The 22,730-nt window shown below is 38.7% G+C and overlaps 2 protein-coding genes across 4 annotated transcripts; one reads left to right on the top strand and one right to left on the bottom strand.

Moving 5' to 3' along the window:
- Window positions 1-6,997: 6,997 nt before the first annotated feature.
- LOC146511006 (uncharacterized) lies at window positions 6,998-10,904 on the top strand. Of its 2 annotated transcripts, none has more exons than XM_085172514.1 (4): window positions 6,998-7,280; window positions 7,416-7,523; window positions 7,640-7,673; window positions 7,887-10,904. In XM_085172514.1, the coding sequence occupies exons 1-4, from the start codon at window positions 7,191-7,193 to the stop codon at window positions 8,528-8,530; spliced, it is 876 nt and encodes a 291-aa protein (XP_085028640.1). In that variant the 5' UTR covers window positions 6,998-7,190; the 3' UTR covers window positions 8,531-10,904. The 2 variants fall into 2 exon arrangements, with proteins under 2 accessions (XP_085028640.1, XP_085028639.1); XM_085172513.1 differs by having other exon boundaries at window positions 7,785-10,904.
- Window positions 9,216-22,470, bottom strand: LOC146511005 (leukocyte elastase inhibitor-like). Of its 2 annotated transcripts, none has more exons than XM_085172491.1 (10): window positions 22,347-22,470; window positions 21,401-21,582; window positions 19,092-19,268; window positions 18,458-18,598; window positions 17,501-17,618; window positions 10,639-10,781; window positions 10,181-10,258; window positions 9,934-10,023; window positions 9,677-9,857; window positions 9,216-9,554 (listed from the first exon to the last, which is right to left on the bottom strand). In XM_085172491.1, the coding sequence occupies exons 1-10, from the start codon at window positions 22,399-22,401 to the stop codon at window positions 9,328-9,330; spliced, it is 1,392 nt and encodes a 463-aa protein (XP_085028617.1). In that variant the 5' UTR covers window positions 22,402-22,470; the 3' UTR covers window positions 9,216-9,327. The 2 variants fall into 2 exon arrangements, with proteins under 2 accessions (XP_085028617.1, XP_085028618.1); XM_085172492.1 differs by having other exon boundaries at window positions 22,252-22,444.
- Between the last annotated feature and the right edge of the window lie 260 nt (window positions 22,471-22,730).

Here is a 22,730-nt window from a genome sequence, read left to right as displayed (position 1 = left end):
TCAGTTCTGATTTCTCCCAGCTGTGCCCTCCTTCTGTGTCTCATTCCCCTCGTTACTTCCCAGTGTATTTAAACCCTGTGTTTCTCTGAGTCAGTGTCGTGTTGTCCCTCATGCTGTGTGGAGCTCCCTGTGAGTTTAGTTTGTCATTTTCCAGTTTAGTCTTGTTTTATTTTTGTATGACTTTCCCCTGCCAGCAATAAAGCTGAGTTCGCTGTGTTTAAATCTCGTGCCTGAGTGCCTGCATTTTGGGTCAAACTCCTGCCTGCCGCACAGTGATTCATGACACTTTCTATTGAAAAAACAAAAGTTGTATCCAAGATGGCCGACTTCTAAATGGCCACCATGGTCACCACCCATCTTGAGGAGTTTGCCCCCTCACATATACTAATGTGCCACAAACAGGACTTAAAATATCACCAACCGTTCCCATGTTATTACGGTGTATCCATATAAATGGCCCACCCTGTATTATTGTACGATCTAATGTACAATATAAAGCGCCTTGAGGCAACTGTTGTTGTGATTTGGCGCTATATAAATAAAATTGAATTGAATTAAGGTGTTTCTTGAGTGTGATTACCATGATCTGGATGTTTTTTCAAATACCTTAAATAACTGGGAGATTTTTGGGATACCTGTGTCTGAGGTGGTCGGGCAGGTCACCTACAAATTGGAAGGTTAGTGGTTTGATCCCCATTTTCTCCAGTCAGCATGACAAATTTCCTTGGGCAAGATGTCACGTCGAGTTTGTCTCTTACTCTACAGAATAAGATGAAAAATATTTTATTTGAAATACTTGCTAATTTTAAAGAATGAGGTGTTTTGATGGAAATAAAAATGGGAAGTGTCAGAAGAGTACAATGGCGTGAACTATCTTTAGTCAGGTTTCCTTGTCAAACATAGCTCAAGATGCCCTTTTGTATCTGAGTTATTATGTTGGATAATGACCAGAACATTATGTCACAGGGAACTTGACCTTTGACCGAGGAGGACGCTTGAGGACGTGTCATAGCCTGAATTGCATCATTGACCGGAGCAGCCAGTCACCGGTCACTTTCTGACTCACACTGCAAAACAGAATGAACTTTTAACGCATTTATTTTCATTAAAGTTCAGGTTAGATTTTTTTTTTGTGCGCAACACAGATTTTCTGTGCGCAGAGAACGTGCAGAGAAAGCACAGCTTAGAGGGAACATTGGTTTTAACTTAGGAATTTGTCAAACAAATAAATAATATACAGTGTGTAAAAACTATAAAATAAAAATATTTTTTGTTATTTGTTTTTAACTAATGTGGTAACAACGCTTCTGTAGCTGTCAAGTGCAATGAAAAAAAAAGCTGAAACTTACTCATGACTCCTCAGCCTCTCCTCTCTATGCAGTGTCAGTAAATTTCTTTCAGTAGAGCAGAAAATATATATATAATCCACTGTTATTGTGTGCTGACGATGCTCACACTGAATTAATTTAAATAGCCTTGTGGTAGTGAACAACAAGTCCACCTAAAAGAGTCCTTCTAAAAGCAAATCTCACAACAAAACTACCATTTTGGAATGAATCTGAATCCCTTACTGAGAGAAATTAAAGAGCTATGGGATTAATTTTAGTGGTCACTGGCATAATGGTTAGTGCATTCACTTGCAGGTTGCTGGTGTGAATACAGCTGGAGATGCACATCCTTTTTGGAGTTGAATGAAAATCATCTGGTGGGAAACTGCCAAATCAAGCATGCAGAGTTACACGCTGTGGTGACACCTTGGGGCAAAGGAGCAGCTGAAAGCAGCATTTTAGCTTTACTGGAATAGAAAAACTGCAGGTAGAAAATCAGCAGTTATATGGTGACATCTTTACCACAGTATCAAGTTCGTGGTGCCTTTTACCCAGTGTTGGGAAGGTTACTTTTAAAATGTATTCCATTACAGAATACAGAATACATGCCCCAAAATGTATTCTGTAACGTATTCCGTTACGATACTCAATGAGAGTAACGTATTCTGAATACTTTGGATTACTTAATATATTATCATGCTGTTTACAACTACGTGAATGTGCTATTGCTGTGATTTATTACTGTTACTGAAGGTCCGCGGCTCCGAACCGTAGTAAAGGGACCTCTGGCTAATACGGTGGGTTCTGTGTCGGGCTCGTAGCCGAAAACTAGCTTTACTTTGTTGTCTGGGTCAACTTTGCTTGCGAGAGACAGAGAGAGGCGTTGAAAGGCTGCTCCAACGGAACTTATTGTTTTTGGAGGAAAACACGAACACGGTGTACAGTCGAGTCTTAATAGCTTACTTACAACTGGGCTAGTCAGGCACTCTTCTTGGCTGCAGTGGTTATTATTATATTTACATGCTTCCAGCTCCCGTTTTTGCTCGATGACAGCTCGTACTTTTCCTTTTTCTCCCTCCCTCGCTCACAGACACATAACGTGTATGGCAGTCCATTCTCCCTGCAGCACGGACTACACTGCCTATGATGCTACATTCTTTAGAGCTATACCTGTAGCATTCTGCGTATTAGCTTAGCACAACAACAACAGGCGCTCTCTCACCCAGGAAACACGCAGAGAGAGAGAGTGTGTCACCCTGTAACCATGGCAACCGTAACGCTGCCGCCTGGAACAACAGAACGTAGCTGTCAAACAAAACCCAAACAGTCCTGACCCGCGACAATATGAAACAGAGAAGTACCGCCGTGTAATCCATTTATTTCAACAAAGTAACTGTATTCTAAATACCACCTTTTTAAACGGTAACTGTAACGGAATACAGTTATTTTGTATTTTGTATTTTAAATACGTAACGGCAGTACATGTATTCCGTTACTCCCCAACACTGCTTTTACCACACAGGTGTTTGCCATTGCTGCCATGAAACTAAAGCCTGGAGTGTGTTCGGTATGTGTGTGTGTGACATCACTGCCACAGGGATCTATTCTTGGGACGTTATTGTTTTCACTGTACCTTTTGCCTCTTGGCGCGATTTTCCGGAAACATAAAGTGCCATTCCATCTATACGCAGATGACTGCCAGCTCTACTTACCTTTTAGTCTCCCAACTCGACCTCTGCTTGACTGCCTTAAAGCATGGATGGCAAAAAACGTTTTAAATTTTAATGATCAGAAGACAGAAGCAAGGTTATTATCGTTAACGAAAACTAACGAAATAACGAAAACTAGAAGTGAAAAAACATTTTCGTTAACGGAAATAAAAATAAAAACAAAAAAAGGAAAACTAACTAAAACTATAATGAGTGTTCACAAAACTAACTAAAATTAACTGAATTTATAGCAAAAATGTGTTTAGTTTTCATTGATGTGTGCGTGTCATACAGTAGTCAAGGGTGAAAATGAAGTTTAGTTTACAGGTTTTTTTCTTGCTGTCTAATTATGCCAGCAGGTGGCAGTACGTTAGTCGAGTCGTCTGTGTTGCTATCCGTCCACGCGCAGAATCATGTCAGGAAAAGTCGGGAGCCAGAGTCCAATTTGGGATTACTTTGAATATGACTGTGTTTTGGATAAAGCAAGTGTCTTGTAGTGGAAAGAGACAAATTATGAGGGACATTTCTAAAGGGAAAAAAATCCCACAAACCTTAAAGTGCACTTGAAAAGCTCACACAAGAAGGCTAACCTAGCTTACCTTGAGAAGGTAAGGGAGCACACTCAACCCTCATCCCCAGAAAACAGAAGCTAACCCCAGGCAAGGCAGCGTGATGCATCCCGAGACAACAGGACGGGGATATCTACACAACTGTGTGAGTCAATTGCCTTCAAAAAGTTTATCAATTCACTTGAACCAAAATTACGAACACCCGGTGCTGCGAGAGTTAATAGTCTCATTGGGGCCAAGATATACATTTTATAGTTGCCTGGTATCAATGGTTGTTCATCTGCCTTTATTTATTTATCTATTTATTTATTTATTTAAAGAACCCATAGGTGGGAATGTGAGTTGTCTGTCTCTGCGTGTTAGCCCTGCGACAGACAGGCGACCTGTCCAGGGTGCAGTATGATAGCTTGAATAGCAACATACCCAAGGATGAGCAGAATGACTGATATGATGAAACTGGGATTTTGTTACACTTAATTATTGCAAACACAACTAAAACTATAACTGAAACTAATCAAAACTAAACTGAAACTAAGGATTTTCAAAAAAATAAAAACTAAACTAAACTAGCAAACAATTGGTAAAAACTAATTAAAACTGATATAAAATTGAAAATCTGAAGTCAAAACTAAATAAAAATAAAAACTAATGAAAATTGCAAAACTATTAAAACCCTGGACAGAAGCAATTTTATTTGGCCCAAATCGTTCTTCTCATACTCCGGATGTCGATCTTGCAGCTTTGACTTCCCAACTAAAGAGTTCGATCACAAATCTCGGAGTTAAAATTGATTCTGCACTTACCTTTGATGACCATGTAAACGGGGTGGTAAAATTAGCATTTTATCACCTCAGACGTTTATCAAAGGTTAAGCCCTTTCTTTCCAAGTGTGACTTGGAAAGTGTTATTAATGCCTTTATAACCTCACGTTTAGATTATTGCAATTCTCTTTTAATAGGGGTTGGGCAGGGCACTTTGTCACGCTTGCAATTAGTGCAAAATGCTGCGGCATGATTTTTAACTGGCAGAAGAAAATTTGATCACATCACTCCGATTTTGGCCTCTTTACACTGGCTTCCAATTGAATTAAGGATCCGTTTTAAAGTCCTTTTATTGGTTTTTAAATCTCTAAATGGTCTGGCACCTGTTTATTTGTCTGACTTGTTGAAGCCCCACGTCCCCACTCGTTCCCTTCGGTCAGCTGAGCAGTTGCTGCTTTCGGTCCCAAAGTCACGGCTGAAACTTAGAGGAGACCGAGCGTTCTCTGTTGCTGCGTCGATGCTTTGGAATAACCTTCCTCTCCATATTAGACAGGCTACATCAGTGCCAGTTTTTAAGTCTTTATTAAAAACCTATTTTTATTCTCTGGCTTTTAACTCTGTGGGTAACTGATTATTTTATTTTATTTTTTTATTTTATTGCTTTGTCTGGTTTTATTACTATGTGCATATTAGTATTGTACAGCACTTTGGTCTACCAAAGTGCTGTACAAGTGTGTTTTTAGGTGTGTTTTTAAAATGCTATATAAATAAATACATGATGATGATGATGATCACTGTGTAGAGCAAACGTGTGCTATGACAGGTTTATAACACAACTGTGTGTAGTGTCAATTCAAGGAGTTTGTAACTACCTAACAGATATTTTAGAAAATAAATGTAATCCAATAATCCAATTGAACTACTTTTTCTTTAGATGTTATTTGTTGTAAGGTTTGATTAATGAAGCATCATTGTGTGTTTGATGTGTATAGCAACTGTAGGACTTTATAAAGAACAGCGACGCAACAACTGACAGTTGTTTTCTTCAATAACTGAAGAATTTTATTGCAAATTGTATCAAATATAAAATATATTTAACCCACAAGCTCAAAACAGAGACAAACATGAACCTTTCTGTGGATTGTTTTGTGTCTGTACTTATGATTGAGTTACTAAGGGAATACGGACCCTGACCTGCACTGTGGGCTCAGTGGGGGCCCAAGAAAAAAGTTCTGCCCCGGGCTCCCTGAGGTGGTTGATCCAGCCATGATGATGACTGTTGATGAAGAGATGCTGGAAACAAACAGGAGTGTAATGGAATGTTTACCTGGCAACACAATGGAGTTAAATGGTAACTGACACATAACAACATTTTCTTCACCTTTAAACGTCACTGAGTGAACACATACTCTTCAGAGCAGCGGAAGAAAATCTTGAAACTTCACTTTTAAACTGGATTTTATAACATAGAACTGAACCATCACTGAAAATCATTGGTGAGTACTTACAGAGATATTTTAAGGTCCTTTTGGTTGATTTCATGGAACATCTAAATGATATACTTAACTCTTTCAAACCCACAATTTGTCCTTCAATGTTGTGTGATGGAGTAGTGAACCAGGGAATTCACATCATGTAAAAACACAAGAATCAAGAAACAAGAAAGAAAAATTGCAGTGGCAAAATGTACTTTCAAATATACCTGAAATATTTGAATAAATCTTTAAGCAGTAACTTCCTTCACACAACACACTGTTGGTACAGATGAATCAAATTTTGGGATGCTTTAATCTCTAACAATTCATCATATTGTACTAGTTTATCACAGGCGCGCCTGTAAAACTTGAATCTGCAAGTATTGAATCTACACCATATCCCACTGCAGCACAGTTCAGAAGTCAGTACTTTAATGCTGTAACTGGCTGAGCTGAAGCTGAACTAAAAGTAAAGAACAACTGAAATCCGTTCACTATATTATGTAGACGTGGGTAACTGCATGTGTAACAGTGGATTATGTTTTAAACTCTGATTGTGTCACATTTGAACAATTACAATATAAATGCAGTGAAGTCTTGAGCTAACAGAATTCATAGTTTGGGGTATTAATTACTTTTGATTTTTCATAGTTTTCAGTTTGATTTCAATTAGTTTGCAAATGCAGCACTTTAAATGTTTTTTTTTTAACTTCTTTGTCAAATAAATGTCATATTTTCAAGTGTGACTTACCAGTTTTTTCACTGATAAGTCACCTTGTTCACTCATAGTACTCGTCCTTTGTATAGTTCTGTATTATATAAGATGTCAGTCCCAGTCTAAGAGGATCAAACACTCCTTTTGTGCCACAGGATCCCAGACAGAATCGGTTCGAAATTCTTCTGGATGAGTTCAGATGCAAACATCACGAAAATGGACAACAGGGAAGATCTGGAACATAATGTTCCTTGCAGGGTTGATGATGTGATGTTTGGGCAAACACCCGACCCTCCACCTCCTCCTCCTTTGCCCACTGGAACACCTGTCCCCCCTCAGCCAGCAGCAGAGACTGGGTGGTTTGTTAACAACACCTTCCCGGGATCTTGTCTTCCTGTATCTCAGCAGCAAGTTCCACTCGCTGTTACTCCCGCATTATTGTAATGCTCCATTAATGGTGCCTGATTTCATTCAGTTTTACAGCTTGTCTCATGTTTTTGAACTGCCTTCCTCACAGTTGTACACCGTGCTAACATGTGCTCTTACTCTGTGTTTTATTCCTGAAGAAAAAGAAAGTGCCCAGCCCATCAGGATGAAGATGGGCCATACGTCAAGAAGCCGCCAAATGCCTTCATGCTCTATCTCAAAGAGCAGAGGCCAAAGGTCATTGCTGAACTCAACATCCCTGGAAGTGCAGCTGTAAATGCAGTGGTGGGACAGAGAGTAAGTGTGTAACTCTGCATACATTTATGCATCTGTTAATGTTGTCTGCTCATGTTTTTGCATGTGTCCCAGCTGTCCTGTAGTTATGTGTAGTAGCAGTGCTCACAGTGTGTTCTTATGATCTTCTGTCCACAGTGGAAGTTGCTTTCAAACGACCAGAAAGCCAGATATTTCAAGCAGGCTGAAACAGAAAGACAGAATCATGCCAAAGAGCATCCAGCCTGGTCGACCAAAGAAAACTATGTATGTCCAAAGTGCCAACATGCAGTTCATACATGTGTGCATCACTGCACTGAATGATGAAACAGTCACTGCACAGAGTTTGTATCAGCTAATGAAAACTCTGTGTTTGTTTTCAGGGCAAGAAGAGGAAAAGAATCAGACTTAGAAAAGGTGAAAGAAGATTTCTTGGTATCACAGCATTTTACATAAGAAATGTGATGAAAACGAGACAAAAATGTGTTGAAAAAAAGAAGACTTGATGTATTTTTGTTTGCGTTGCAGAATCTGCATCTGTACATGAAGAAGAAGCTCAACAAGCCAACAACTTGCGTATGAGGCCAGCTGAGTCACAGCCATCTTCTTCTTCTCATTCATTTCTGACAGAGCCACATGAGCAGCCACAGACAAAGCCAGATGACAGCAGCGTGCCTCGCCAGCAGCCAGTGTGTTTGCAACTGCCAAACACACAGGCATCACCCTACACACCTCTCTGTCAAGAAAATCAGGTCTCCCCTGCCTCTCACATGAATTTCCCTGAGGACACCTCATTGGACTCCCCTGTTGCAGCCCTTCAGTTCCAGACAGAGGAAGCCTTTGTCGCAGACAGTGAGGAAGAACTGCTGTCAGTGCTGGAAGAGCTTGACCCCCTCCCCATCACTGCGCAGTCTCAGCAGCCCTCACCCACCCCTGCCTCTCCTGTAGATGCCTCTCAAACTGCATCAGTTCAACCCCGAGTTGAATTATTTCAAGACCGAGATGAGCCCATCTGTTTTGCTGAAATCCAAGAAGACTTGTGGTCAGTGCTTGACTACCTCCCCATCTCTCAGCAGTCTAATGTGCTCTCCTCTCCTCATTCACACAACTACTCGACTCCTAAACAAAATCTCATCTGTCCTGCTGATTCCCCTCCATCCAAACTGGCGTCCTCCCCTGTTGCATTCACTGAATTGCAGTCAACAACCCCCATCTTCTGCGAACTAATGAAAAACAATAATTTCACTATAGACTATTGGACTGATTTCAATTGAATTAAACTGTTACTCCTGTTTTTTCAACATCTGTCTTTGTGTAAATAAATTTAAAAAACAAACAAAAGATGCTTCTGTCATAAGTTACAGCAGGATGAAATAACCTTCATGTAGTTTTTGTTTTTAACACTGCAAACCTTCTTTAGTTCTTTTGTTTCCTTTCATATTCAGCACACATCTGTCAGTGTCCACTAACTGTCAGGGAAAAGCCAGATAAAAACACTGTGGGGTCTTTTGGGACACATGCTCGTTGGGTTTACCCATAGATATCAGAAATGATCTGTTCTGTATTCAAAAGATACACGAAGGACGTTTGTATTAAATGCAATATATCGACTGATCATATGCTGGTTTCTTTGGGGGGTCTTCACCACCATGTTACACAAATCCAGTTTCTAACTGAAAAGAAAATCCTTTACCATTTTCTAATCAAATTCCCTGGTTTCCCATGTCAGAAATGTCATGGCTGAAAGGATCATCGCATATTGAGCTCAAACCTAGACTCTTGTGTAGGGCCTCTTTCCATGTTGTACCATTCATTTTAAAAAGTCCTGGTAACAAGAGACAGAGGTGACTTGATATATTACAGTTACTTCCCAATTTACAGAAATGATGTGACTTCTGACATTTTCCTAGCAGGAAATGTGCTACTGTGGGACACTGAAAGAATAAACAGCAAGGCACGTTTTGTTTTAATAACTTTTCTTTACTTCATTTGTATGAACTAGGTTTACCTTACAAAGTCTTATACTGTATATAATGTTTTATGTTTAATTCATGTCAATGTCAGCTCGTGTTTACTCGGGTGAGCAGTACCGGCCCACAAAGAGAATGCTCTTGGTGGGTTTATGTCGGATGAAGAAGATGAAGGGATGGTCGGCAACAAACTCAACGGGAATCGTTATGGAGCGGACTTCCATGTCAACCCCAGTGGCAGCAGCAGCCTCAGTTCCTTCTTCATTTACATCCACGAAAGCCTTGTGGACAACTTTGGACACTATAAGGTCATTTGCTGGAGACATTCCTAGTAGATGAAGAGCCCAGAAATCAGTTTTTTTCTTTCACAGAGGATGTTTTGCAGTTTTTGTGCTCTCAATATAACTGTATAATTGATTCAGTGTGTCTCATTGGTGCAATATTTCTCACCAGAGAAGTCTCTCTTGCAGATGTCAAAAGCGTTCTCCATTCCCATTTTGGTCAGGATTTTCTCCAAGTCATACTTCTCCTCCATCTTAAATCGAGGGAGCTTGACATCAACCTCGTTGGGGCTCATCATGTCTGGGCGAGTCCAGTCCACAAAGTTCTGATAGGTCAGCTCCTTCTCCAGCTGTGCGGATACAGTGTCACTAGCTTGTCTGATTGAAACTGGACATTTCCTTAAAGTACTGGTAAGTGCATCTTACCTTTTCCAAGCCTGTGGTATCATCTTCTATGTCATTAGGCAGGAATATGAGCATGCTGAGGTCATTTCCTTTATACGGCATCTCAAGAATCTGTCCAGAAACATTGTTTTTATTTATTACTCCATCAAAGATGATCTGACTTCCTAATCTAGAAATATAGGCTGATATTTGTAAAAGAAAAACAGTCACAAAAGTTTTGGATCATGTTGGTGAAATCCTGTAATAAACTGAAAGTGATGGATGTTACCTCGCAGTTGGCCTCAGGAATGGTCGCAAAAGGAAATTTACTTTTCTGCTGCATCATCTTCACCGGCTTAGTGTAGTTCTGAAAAATAGGGGAGACAAGAGAAATGTTTTTTGTGTTTAGTCCCAAAATGATCTCAAACATTTCTGTCATGGTTTAATTCCAGCCATTGAGTGGATTTGGATGTAGAGCACACATCACAACACAATTTATTCTTGTTAGCCGAAGTTTGTGATGTGCTTTTGTTTTAGATTTATTTGAGAACTTATTGGATATTACATGAATAATAAACTGCATTGCATAACTGCATAAAGCTGGAAAGTGATCGTCTTAAAAGCACGATTTTATCCCCTCAGAGCTCCAGGCTTTATGTTTTCATTCAGCAAAATCCACAGCTCGTTTGTAGCATTACAGATCAAAGTATAACTGCACCATCCTATGCTGCCTTTCTGCATTGTTACCTTGTTCAGTCGAAACTGTGCATCAGCAGTCATCTCCTCCTTAAACTGCGTGTTCCAGCTGCCCTTGAAGTAAACGGCATTCACGAGAACCAGCTTCGTCAGGCTATCCACTGCATCCTGGCTTAGCAAGTCCTTGATTTTATCTGGTAAAAAGAATTTATGAAAACTATTAACTATTACCAAAGATGCACTAGTTACTGTACAACATCTTCAGCTATAAAATCAGAAAACAGGGCAACAGTAAAATGGTTTTTATTTTAAAAAAAGGGGGGGGGGGGAGCTTTATGATCAGTATAACAGGGAACAAAAATTGTAGACGCTAAGCCTACGCTTGAAGCCACTGAGGTGGTTGTTAGCGGGGGTGACGCGATGCTACTCATATGCATGAATTAATTAAACAGTCCAATAACTCCAGCAGTACTTATCTTGTCCTTTTCGGTCTTTGTTTCAAACATTTTAAGATAAAAGCGCAGCGGTCACAAACTTTTTGCCTTCTTATGATTAACAACACACCTGACGCTGATTACGTGCGTCTACCTTAAATACCTTACATAATAGTGATGGGTCGTTCGCGAACGAAATGGCTCTTAGAGCTGGATCTTTGAAGTGAACGACGCGAGCCGGCTCCTTATCGCGAGCCGTGAGGTTTTTTTTTTTTGTTTTTTTTCTCTCACCCTCTCTCTCGCCCTTTTTTCCGCTAAACTCCGCATGCGCGGCCTGTACTTTGCGCTGGGCAGAGGGGGGAGGGGCGTTAGTTACACTCGCAGTAGCACAGGAACAGAGCCAGAGAGAAAGAGAGTGAGGGACAACAACGTCACATTAGAAAGGTATAGTAATCATCCACTATTTTCAGTTGCAGATGATAAAGGATTCAGAAATCATGCAGGCCCATATGACAGAGAATGTGCATCTTCTTTTTGTTTTATTATTTTAATTTATATTGAATTGTGTTGTGGTTTGCAGTGTTTTGTGTTGTTTCACGTTAAATTTGTTTAAAAGGAAAAAGCTGAAAATTTAAATAGTTAAAAGTTTAAAATGTAAATAGTTGTTTTTTGTATTATATGATTTATTTATTACATTTTATGTGGAGTGAATAAATAAAGTATATTTATGGTGGACCTTAGAGACAAAGCACGTACAAACTCCAAAGCACGTACAAACTCCAAAACACGTACAAAAGACAACAGAAGTGCTCCAGGTTTCTAGGGCGCAGTGTTGAGCTTTTGTTACCTAGTGGCTACACAAGCCAGGAAGTATCAACAACAGGATTTGGTGTGTGGTAGTAACAGGTAAATGAACTTTTTTTAAAATGATTTGAATAAATATGAGTGCTTGTCTATAAATACACAAACAATACACACATGCTTTCAATTGTGTAATTTAAGTGATCTGGGTAGCTCTGTTTTGGAAGTTCAGTAAACGCTAGAAATGTGTTTTGGAGTTTGTACGTGCTTTTTGGAGTTTGTATATGCTTTAGAGTTTGTACGTGCTTTGTCTCTAGGGGCCATATATAAACATATATAAATAAAACCACTTTTAATGATTAAATAATTAAAGCAACAAAACAACCTGAAGAGCCGGTTCGGAGCCGAAAGAGCAGGCTCTTTTTAGTGAGCCGAGCCGAAAGAGCCGGATCTCTAAAAAGAGCCGGAAATCCCATCACTATTACATAAACCTCCCATACAGAAACTTAAAAAGGTTACCTCTAGCGGCAACATAAGGTATCAACCCAAAAATGGCTCCTACAAAAATAATGTCTTTTTTCAATTGGGATTAAGATTGTCTCATTTCCAGCAGGTGGCACCACAGTCCTATAACCCCCTCATGTATCCTATTATTATAGCTGGTAGATTTATAAAAACAATGAATGAATTTCCTGCTGCACTTAAGATAATATAAAGATATAGAATCAATAGCAGCCAATCCTAAATGGGCCTGAAAAATAAAAATATGTTAAAGACACAAGCAGTGTTGGTCAAGTTACTTGAAAAAAGTAATCAGTAACTAATTACCGATTACTTCCCCAAAAAAGTAATCCTGTTACTTTACTGATTACTTATTTTCAAAAGTAATAATTACTTAGTTACCTAGTTACTTAGTTACTTTTTTAAAACACACTTTACACCCTGAATAGGTGATAAAGCAATAGATCTTTCAGCCCAATTCTACTTTTTCTACATAATCCATCATACAAAATGTAATCAGATGGAAAAGTCTCTTTTTAAAACTTGTTTTGTTAGTTTTAATCTTTTAACTTTAAGCATCAAGCAAAAATTAAATTATATGCAACATTCTCTGACTGGAAGAAATTTGTTTAACATTTAAACTTATTTTCTGCACATTCCAGCACATAAAATAAAATATTTTTTTGTGCTACACTCACTCTTTCAAATAGATGCAAGTAAAACACAGCAGAAAATAAATAAAGTCAAAGACTAGCGGTCCTGTTGCTCTAGTTTCACCTGTAAAGCAGGAGTCGGGCAGGCGGAGGTTTACCCTGGTGCAGGTGTGCGCGGCGGTCAGTGGAAGGATACGGCAGCTTCTCTGTGAATTTCCCATTACGTTGTTGCGCACTCGGTGGTAGCTTGGAAGTTTAGGGGTTTTTTTGCTTTAAAAAGAAGTTTTCTTCCCACGCACAGCGGACACTAATGTTTTTGTCACTTTTTATGGAATCAAACTCAAAGTAAAGTCAGTACTTCCACGCTTTAAAGGCTGCATGCTCATACTCTCCCGCACTCATATATGATCCATTGTTGATCTGCGCACAGCTGTTGTCACGAACGTCGCACTCGCTTACGTCACTGTCATGAGACATTCTCGCAAAAAATCACGGTTTTAGTAACGCAGTAACGCGTTACAAGCAACGCGTTACTGCCCATCTCTGGATACAAGTGATCAAAGTAGAAGTACCCATCACATCACACATAATATAATAAGAATAGAAGAATAGGCCTGCTATTTACAGCAACATACTGCTGTGATGGTTCTATTAATAGCATGAAACCAAACAGTAAAACCCAGAGATAATGCTGCTTAATACTGAATAGAAATTAGACTGGAAGAACTGGAAACAGAAAATAATGTGGACGGTGGACAATCCGGTAATAATGTCTCAACTGAACACAACACAACTGATCCCCAAGGATTTACAGTGGAGATCATTTAAAGTTACACACATACAGATAAAACTAGTTTACAACCTGACTAGTTTAACCTGAAACATTATAAGAAAGGGGGAAGCCTATCATTTAGTACTGTCTCCCAGAAATTATATCTACATATATCTCAATTATTTTCTAAAATATATGCTAATATATGATACATAATACATTTCCCTGATTTTGTTCAGAGGCATTAGTTAAAGTATGAAGTGCTGAAGAGGGCTCGCATTCACTTGCTCACATCACGAGCCTACGCTTACCTTCAATGTTCCCTCTAAGCTGCGCACTTGCGCAATTGCGCACTGCTGGCACGGTCTCTGCGCACAGAAAATCTGTGTTGCGCACAAAAAAATCTAACCTGAATTGAAATTAAAATTAATACTTTAACAATTCTGTTTTGCAGTGTTAGTCAGTAATTGACTGGTTGCTCCCGTATGGGATCAGAACGATGCCACCTTATCCCATAGTCCAGCCAATGATGTGATTTACATTCCTATATATGCAGCAAATCAACGTGGTTGACAGGCTATGACAGCGTCCTTATGTGCCGACACTAGTGATGGGATTTCCGGCTCTTTTTAGAGATCCGGTTCTTCCGGCTCGGCTCACTAAAAAGAGCCGGCTCCGAACTGGCTCTTCAGGTTGTTTTGTTGCTTTAATTATTTAATCATTAACAATAATATAAAATTATGCAGAAAAGGAATTACTAATGTAAAAAAAAGTGGTTTTATTTATATATGTTTATATATGGCCCCTAGAGACAAAGCACGTACAAACTCTAAAGCATATACAAACTCCAAAAAGCATGTACAAACTCCAAAACACATTTCTAGCATTTACTGAACTTCCAAAACAGAGCTACCCAGATCACTTAAATTACACAATTGAAAGCATGTGTGTATTGTTTGTGTATTTATAGACAAGCACTCATATTTATTCAAATAATTTTTAGAAAAAGTTCATTTACCTGTTACTACCACACACCAAATCCTGTTGTTGATACTTCCTTGCTTGTGTAGCCACTAGGTAACAAAAAGCTCAACACTGCGCCCAGCATCCTGGAGCACTTCTGTTGTCTTTTGTACGTGCTTCTGAGTTTTTACGTGTTTTGGAGTTTGTATGCAGTGTTGCCAACTTAGCGATTTTGTCGCTATTTTTAGCTATTTTTCAGACCCCCTAGCGACTTTTTTTCTATGAAAAGTCGCTAAAAAAAGACGTGAAAGCGCATATCGCTTTTACTCTCAACAAGCAGCAGGTGCTGTAACGCAGTCAGTTCTTCTTTTACTCTTTTACTCTTATGCTGTTTTGTGGATCACAAGGTTTAAAACTACTTATAAACACACACACACAAAGTAACTCCACCAGAGTGCCTATTTCGGGTCACTTTTGCCGGTCCAAGCCCGGGTAAAGGAGCAGGGTTGGAATTGTGACATTAAAAAAAACAATAATTGCTAAAAGAAATTTAATTTGTAGTTCTAAATAAACTCTAAATGCATTTAGGACGTTTTTTACTCACTTTATGTCTCTTCCATGATGTTATTTCTCTCTCCAACAACGTAGGTTACAATTACATTAGCATGACCAATTATGCAAATTAGGTGATGACGTCATTTAGCGACCTCTAGCGACTTTTAGGACAGCCAATAGCGATTTTCCTTACTGAGGAGTTGGCAACACTGTTTGTATGTGCTTCTGAGTTTTTACGTGTTTTGAAGTTTGTACGTGCTTCTGAGTTTTTACGTGTTTTGGAGTTTGTACGTGCTTCTGAGTTTTTACGTGTTTTGGAGTTTGTATGTGCTTCTGAGTTTTTACGTGTTTTGGAGTTTGTACGTGCTTCTGAGTTTTTACGTGTTTTGGAGTTTGTATGTGCTTCTGAGTTTTTACGTGTTTTGGAGTTTTTACGCGTTTTGGAGTTTGTACATGCTTAGGAGTTTGTACGTGTTTTGGAGTTTGTACATGCTTAGGAGTTTTTACGCGTTTTGGAGTTTGTACATGCTTAGGAGTTTGTACGTGTTTTGGAGTTTGTACGTGCTTTGTCTCTAAGGGCCACCATAAATATACTTTATTTATTCACTCCACATAAAATGTAATAAATAAATCATATAATACAAAAAACAACTATTTACATTTTAAACTTTTAACTATTTAAATTTTCAGCTTTTTCCTTTTAACAAATTTAACGTGAAACAACACAAAACACTGCAAACCACAACACAATTAAATATAATTAAAATATTAAAACAAAAAGAAGATGCACATTCTCTGTCATATGGGCCTGCATGATTTCTGAATCCTTTATCATCTGCAACTGAAAAATAGTGGATGATTACTATACCTTTCTAATGTGACGTTGTTGTCCCTCTCTCCTGTGCTACTGCGAGTGTAACTAACGCCCCTCCCCCTCTGCCCAGCGCAAAGTACAGGCCGCGCATGCGGAGTTTAGCGAAAAAAGGGCGAGAGAGAGGGTGAGAGAAAGAAAAAAAAAACCCTCACGGCTCGCGTCGTTCACGTCAAAGACCCGGCTCTAAGAGCCATTTCGTTCGCGAACGACCCATCACTAGCCGACACCGGTGTTTTAGCTAGCAAAGCGGCGTGGCTGATGTGGAGTGAAGCCACGTTAATGACAACGTGCACAACCATTGGAGATGTGAGCAGGACAGACGGAACAACTGACGGAAAAAGTGTGGACTTTATATCAGTTTTTAAATTGTGTTGATCGGCCACGTAAAACCAGAGTTGTGATAAAAAATATCTGCAATGTTTGGTTGTCTTCCTGAATACTATTGTTGTTTAAATTTACTGCTGGAAGAAACGGGTTAAAAATGGCGTTTTATAAGGAAAAGGCTCGAAAGCCTGTGAGCAAAAACAAACTCCACCCCACTTTCCTATTCGTCCAAAAAAGTACCATGTCGACCAATCAAAAAATGATATGGCAACTTGGCATCTAATTGTTAAGAAACAGGAGGACGTTTTAGGAGTGACGGCGGTGTTTTGAGATGCTGAATGTTACAGGTGTTACAGCAGTGATACATCTCCTGTTGTCAGGCCTGCAGGTATCAGGCTGTTGTTCTCCTTTATCTCATAGTGGACAGGAATTAGTTTTTGGAGTGGCACAAATAATTTGTGTGGCATCAAATTTGATGCAGAACAGCTGATTGTTCTGTAAATAGTTTGAAATGTTTGTTTAAAAACGCCTTGGCTGCATTTAAAAAAATAGCTGCAAAAAACTTTGTTTGCCAAACTGAGTAACTTTTTTTGAAGAAGTAACTATATAATTAATTGCCGAACATTGGTCTTTATATACTGTATTTGCAGACAGAGAGTTACAGGACTCTCTCACAGACCACAGACTCATAATACAAGTCAGAGCTTTATATAAAAAAAAAAAAAAAGTTGTGTTTTCAAAATTGGAATTCACGTTATTTTTCCTTCCAATAGTGTTAACATACTACACAGGTCATGAACAAGATTTTTTTTACATTTTCATTGTAAGTGGGATAAAGCAGTTAATTAAAAGTAGTCTAACATAAATGTAAATGCTGTAATTTGATTATTTTAATAAACCATGAAACTTGGATGGATTAGATGCTGGCGTGACCACAGTGCACACGTCTAATGTCGCTCACAGTGGTCCAAGGGACCACTCAGGGAGTTTGTGTGTTCGCTCAGACACATGAAAAATTAGAGGGAACATTGCTTACCTTGTGTCTGCTTCTCCACCCAGCTGTTGATGTGGACCCTGGCCTCCTCTGCATTTCCTTTGAAGTCCACAGACTCGAGCTCAGCGTTGTAATGCTTTTTGGTGCCTTTTAAAAATTCCTGGAATTGTGAAAATAAGTCACTCGAAACAGATTCAACAAACTACGGAGACTTCAATCAAGTTCAGTCACTGTGTTAAAATATTTTCAGTCCTTTGGATGCAGTTGAAGCTTGAACTAACCAGTCAGCCTTTGTCTAATAAAAGATTAAAGCAAATAGCTTGTTGGATGCCGATTTAAGTAGCCAGCATAGAAAAATACAGTTTGTGGGTGAGCTGGTTTGTAACGTTTCGGTTCAGATGGCAGCAGTTTTTGCTGACAAATGTAAATTTTAGTATTTCTAAGTATTAATAAGATTACTGTTTTACTTCTTTATATATTTCTTTATACTATTTGCAAATATTTTAAAAGTTTAATCTGCTGTGATGACTGGAACACAAAGGAGAGAAATGGTGCCTTGTCTCTTGTTATGAACTGTAAATAAATAAAACTGTAATATTATTATATTTAATTTTAGTTTTATCTGGTTAGTTTCTATTTCTATTTTTTCAGTTTTACTGTTTTTTGTGTTATTTATTTTAATGCAAATTTTTCTATTTTATTGCTGCGTTTTAACTGGAAATGCTCTATAAATGAAGACTTGTCTGTTTTTTATCATAGAACATATTCTTGTGAAATGTTTCCAGTAAATACAGTGAACTTGTGCTACCACTACTACTGACTAGATGTAGCCAACTTCATGGTATTAAATTAGCATTACAGTCCTAAACTTTGTGTAAGTGAAAATCCAGGGAGCAGGGAGAAACGTGCACGGCTTTGGTCTCATGACTTATAACAGGGTTCACTGCACAGGTTAGTCATTTATTGTAAGTCTAAGTAACAACAGGTTTCCTCTCACACCTCGAGAAACGTGTAAGACCGATCCCCGTAAAGTCTGTTGGCAAGACTGAGGGAGTATGGAGCATCAGCCTTGTTCAGATCAGTTAGTAGTTTGGCAAACTTGCCGTGGACATCGTCCTCATCGGTCTGGGGTTTCAGACACTGTGAACAGCCAGAGAAGACTTACGTGTTATAAAGCCACGATGAACAAAAGACAGATGAAAGACAGCTAATATGGCTAACATAACTCTGCATTGGCCTTTTTGAATGTATCAATGTTAGTTTATTTTCATTTGGTAATAGCTTTCTCATAACTAACATCCACTGAATGATTGGATTCAAAGTCTTAAGGAACTGAAGTGCTCAGTAGTAATCTGTATTTACCAGGCCTCCTGCATCTTTTGGAAAGAATACAGAAAAAGGAAAAACAGACGAAACAAACGCTCAAATATGTTAAACATTTAGAACATGTATGATATTACGCTTTTGTTGACACTGAACTTTTCACCTGCTGCATAAATCTGCTTTCTACTAATGCTGTTTTAAGGTGTTAGCTATGTGTTGGATATATGTGGTGGGAAGTTTGGTGTGAGATACTCTGGAGCTAAAACATTGAATTTCCCTGTCAGATCAAAGTTATTCGCTTTGTTACCACCTTGCGCAGATAGCCCGGCAGTCTGGTTTGCTGCCGAATCTGCGTCTGCGTCTGCATCCGTGTCTGCATCAGGGTCTGCATTGGCGTCTGTAGCGACGACGACGACGTTTCTGACTGTGTTTGTGTCGGTTTCTCTTCTGCTGGCTTTGGTTTTTCAACCTCAGTAAAGCCGAGGACCTGTGAGGGAGGAATCACTGTTGACATTTTCATAGTTTGTTTGTGTGTGAATATGTGAATGCATACATGCATTACACATGTTATTTGGATATAAATATGTTTGAGCAGACATTCTGTGGTGACCTGCTTCCCTTTTGGAAATAAAAAAATAAATCCGCATGACAAAAAATCTCAAATTTAAGGTTAAATAAATATGGAGGGTTATGGACACACATTTCACCTGTCCTCTATGTTATATATGGTAATGAAAGTATTTGGCAGCCTAGAAGCCATGCATGTACATATCCTGCACCAAATCTCAGGTAGAAATACATTATTATATTCATACAGTATTGTACTGGACATTGACACATATTTAACAAGCCCCATGAGTGTCTTCAATAACTTAAAAGCCATCTCTACTAGATTAAGATCATGTGATCACAGACTTGGCCATTGAAGAATATCCCATTTCTTGTCTTGAGAAACTCTCTGGTTTATTTTGCAAAATTTTTTAGTTTCTTTCCATTTGAACTGTGAAGCTTTGTCTAAATGACTTAGCTGAATCACCATAATAGCTTATTAGTTTAATATTGGGTTTAATATTGGGTTTCTGGGCTTTATTCTGTGTTAAAATATTAACTACTACTGTAGTTAACTACTACTTAAAGCAGAATTTTCTTCTGCTTTAATTTGCACTTTCAATATCTGCTTATATTCCACATATAATACTGATAGGAGCAAAACCAGCCTTTGTACACAAATCATGATGATGATGAAAGGCGAAATCAATTCAAAGCTAAACAATAACCTGAAACGGGGAAAACTAGAAAGAAAACACAAAATATCCTAAACATAAAAGAAAAGAACATGGAGAAAATAAACATGAAAACCTTTAAAAGTGGATGAGGCATGAAAGTGCACAGATTAAGTGCACACAGGAGGTGATCAGGGGAAGCGGAAACACACGGGGAAACAGCTGATTAGAATGAATATAATGATGCCACAGGGGAAGTGAAACTAAACACAATGAACATGGGACACCCAATCTCTTCAAAATAAAACAGGAAACATAACAGCATGGCGATATGACACGAACTTGACAACACAGGACATGCAGACAAGAAACACGACAAGTTAAGACACGCAGACTCAACATGACAAACCAACGAGGGAGACTTAAACAGAGAGGGTGATGAAACAAAGAGATCTAAGACACACTGAACTAAAACAGCAACCTAGGCAGAATGAGCTTAATTCATTAAGATAAGTAAACTTGTCGAAATGGTTGAAACTCATTTACCTTATAATGTTGAGTTGTTTATTCAGTACAATATATGTTATTAGTTCATCAAATTTTTTGCAATGCTAGGTCTAAATCTGATAAGTGGGATGGAACTACAGATAATATTAAAATATTCAAACAAGAATGTTGAGCTTAAAAATGGGACGTAGTGTAAAGCAGGGCAGGGTAAAGGCTGATCATTTTTGTCATTTACACGGTAAAAACGTAAAGGTTGAAAATGTATTATAGTTTAACAACTTTGGTTGAGAAGTTAACAATTATATTTTATGTTTGTCAATTTTTTGTCCATATCAACTTGTGTTTAAGTCACGAACACTGACAGGGGGAAAAAACCCTGCCTGGGCTTGTTCTTGTCTAATTCCAGTAGCTAATTGGGAACTTGTCCTGACTGAAATTCAAATTCACAGTCTCTTCTTTCCTGAACCTCAGCCAACACAAGCATTCCCTACCTGTTTTGCTGACACTGGGAAACCAAGTGAGTAATGAATGCCTGCACAGACACTTTCTCCTGTCACACCCAACTCTGCCTGCTGGGTTAAAAAATTTCCACTAGAAACCCTCCTCAAACCTTCCCATTATCCCCATTATAAAAATGTATTAAAATATATTTGTGATCTCCTATTATTATCTCCTTTCTATACAAAATAACCTGCTTTTACTCTCCTTTAAATCCTTTATACATCACTGTACTGTGCACTCAGTTACCCGAACACCTGAAACCACACCTTCCTCTTTTTATCTTGATGAGACAGATTCACACACACCTCCCGTAATATTTGAAAGCAGACACTCTGATCCAAATGGGTGCGTCAACATGTATGTATTTCACAACATGTGCATATTCTACCTCTGACATCTGTGTGGCTGTGCTGCCCCTCGCCCCCAGCATCAGCATGGCGAGGGCTGCAGAGACGCTGAGACCAGAGTAGAAGATATTTCCAGTGCTGTCCTCCTCACTCAACGTTTTGAGCATAGCCAGAGAGAAGGCAGTGCTAGCTTTGGATACAGGGACTGATGATGCCATTGTATCTAATAAAAAATAAAAAATAAAAAATATTAAACTGATATCATATACCAACGTGTTGATACAAGTTGCCACTTTTTTCTGCCACTATTTTTATATAGTAAGAAACAATCAAGCTTTTAATAAAGTTCAAAGACTTACAGCAAATGTATGCACAGCATTTAAACAACAGACACTTCTTTATAAAGTCTGCATTTCTTTCTGGTTTCTTCCTGATGATGATCTATTTAAGGAATGTCCTCAAAAACCAACAATCCAGGAGCAATCTGTGTGTTTTCCAGTGTGATGACGCAAAAGGCAAAGTGATAACAATGCAGCTTGGAGATAATCAAATTAATATTTTGCATCCAGGAAACTCTTTGGATCCCAGTCTGATCTATAATCTATGATCAATCCTTAAAAGTGCAGAGATGAGGCAGGGATGGGTCCTCATCAGTCAGGAAATAGCCCAGAAGCTGATGTCAAGGAGGATTTCAGAAGATAAGAAGGGTCACATTTGATTTGTTTCCCAATAAAAGAAACTTGTAAAATGTTTATGATTCTCCATCAGAAACATGTAGAGAATACGCTGAATAAAAAGGGAACATGTATAAAACACAAAATTTGCACCATTCCCAAAGTTTTTGTCAATGACTTTGGACAAAACTTATTTTCCTCATGATCTCTTCACTTACCTTTAAATCTCTGTTGATCCCGATAAACTGTATCAGAAGGTATGAAAGAAGAGCTGTTAGTCGCGTAAAGTCTGACCGTTACTTTTCTCTGTTACCTTTCTTATCCTGACGCTCCAGTAACAATGAGGTACATCCTCTACTTACTGACATAAAATCTTCCTCTGACTCAAGGAATGATCCAGACTGTTTCAGTTAAATGACGCAGTTTTTAAGCCTTCTCTGACACACCCAGGCTCATGTAGGTGGCTTCAGCTTGAAAAATAATTGAGAGTTCACACCCATTAGTGAAACATGCACCCACCCTGATGGGTGCACATCTTGTGCCAATGGGTGTGTCTTGGACCCGTTTCCTCAAGTTACCCTGAAAAGAAAAAACTCATACAGAAAAGGGATGGATGGATAAATGGATGCTAAGAAGAAGACAAAGTGCAAGTAATAGTTGATAGTTTATTTAATAATCTTTAGAAGCAGCTCCATAC

Source organism: Neolamprologus multifasciatus, chromosome 9, assembly GCF_963576455.1.
Source record: "Neolamprologus multifasciatus chromosome 9, fNeoMul1.2, whole genome shotgun sequence".
Classification (NCBI taxonomy): domain Eukaryota; kingdom Metazoa; phylum Chordata; class Actinopteri; order Cichliformes; family Cichlidae; genus Neolamprologus; species Neolamprologus multifasciatus.
This window is presented reverse-complemented; position numbering and strand designations above follow the sequence as displayed.

Coding starts and splice junctions, on each gene's coding strand:
- LOC146511006 (XM_085172513.1), top strand. CDS start 7,191: ATGCTCTATCTCAAAGAGCAGAGGCCAAAGGTCATTGCTGAACTCAAC. Junction 7,524..7,639: donor GGTCGACCAAAGAAAACTAT/GTATGTCCAAAG, acceptor GTTTGTTTTCAG/GGCAAGAAGAGGAAAAGAAT. Junction 7,674..7,784: donor AAGAATCAGACTTAGAAAAG/GTGAAAGAAGAT, acceptor TTTGCGTTGCAG/AATCTGCATCTGTACATGAA.
- LOC146511005 (XM_085172491.1), bottom strand. CDS start 22,401: ATGTCAGTAAGTAGAGGATGTACCTCATTGTTACTGGAGCGTCAGGAT. Junction 18,599..19,091: donor TGCCGGGCTATCTGCGCAAG/GTGGTAACAAAG, acceptor GGCTGTTCACAG/TGTCTGAAACCCCAGACCGA. Junction 10,782..17,500: donor GGTGGAGAAGCAGACACAAG/GTAAGCAATGTT, acceptor TCTTTTTACCAG/ATAAAATCAAGGACTTGCTA.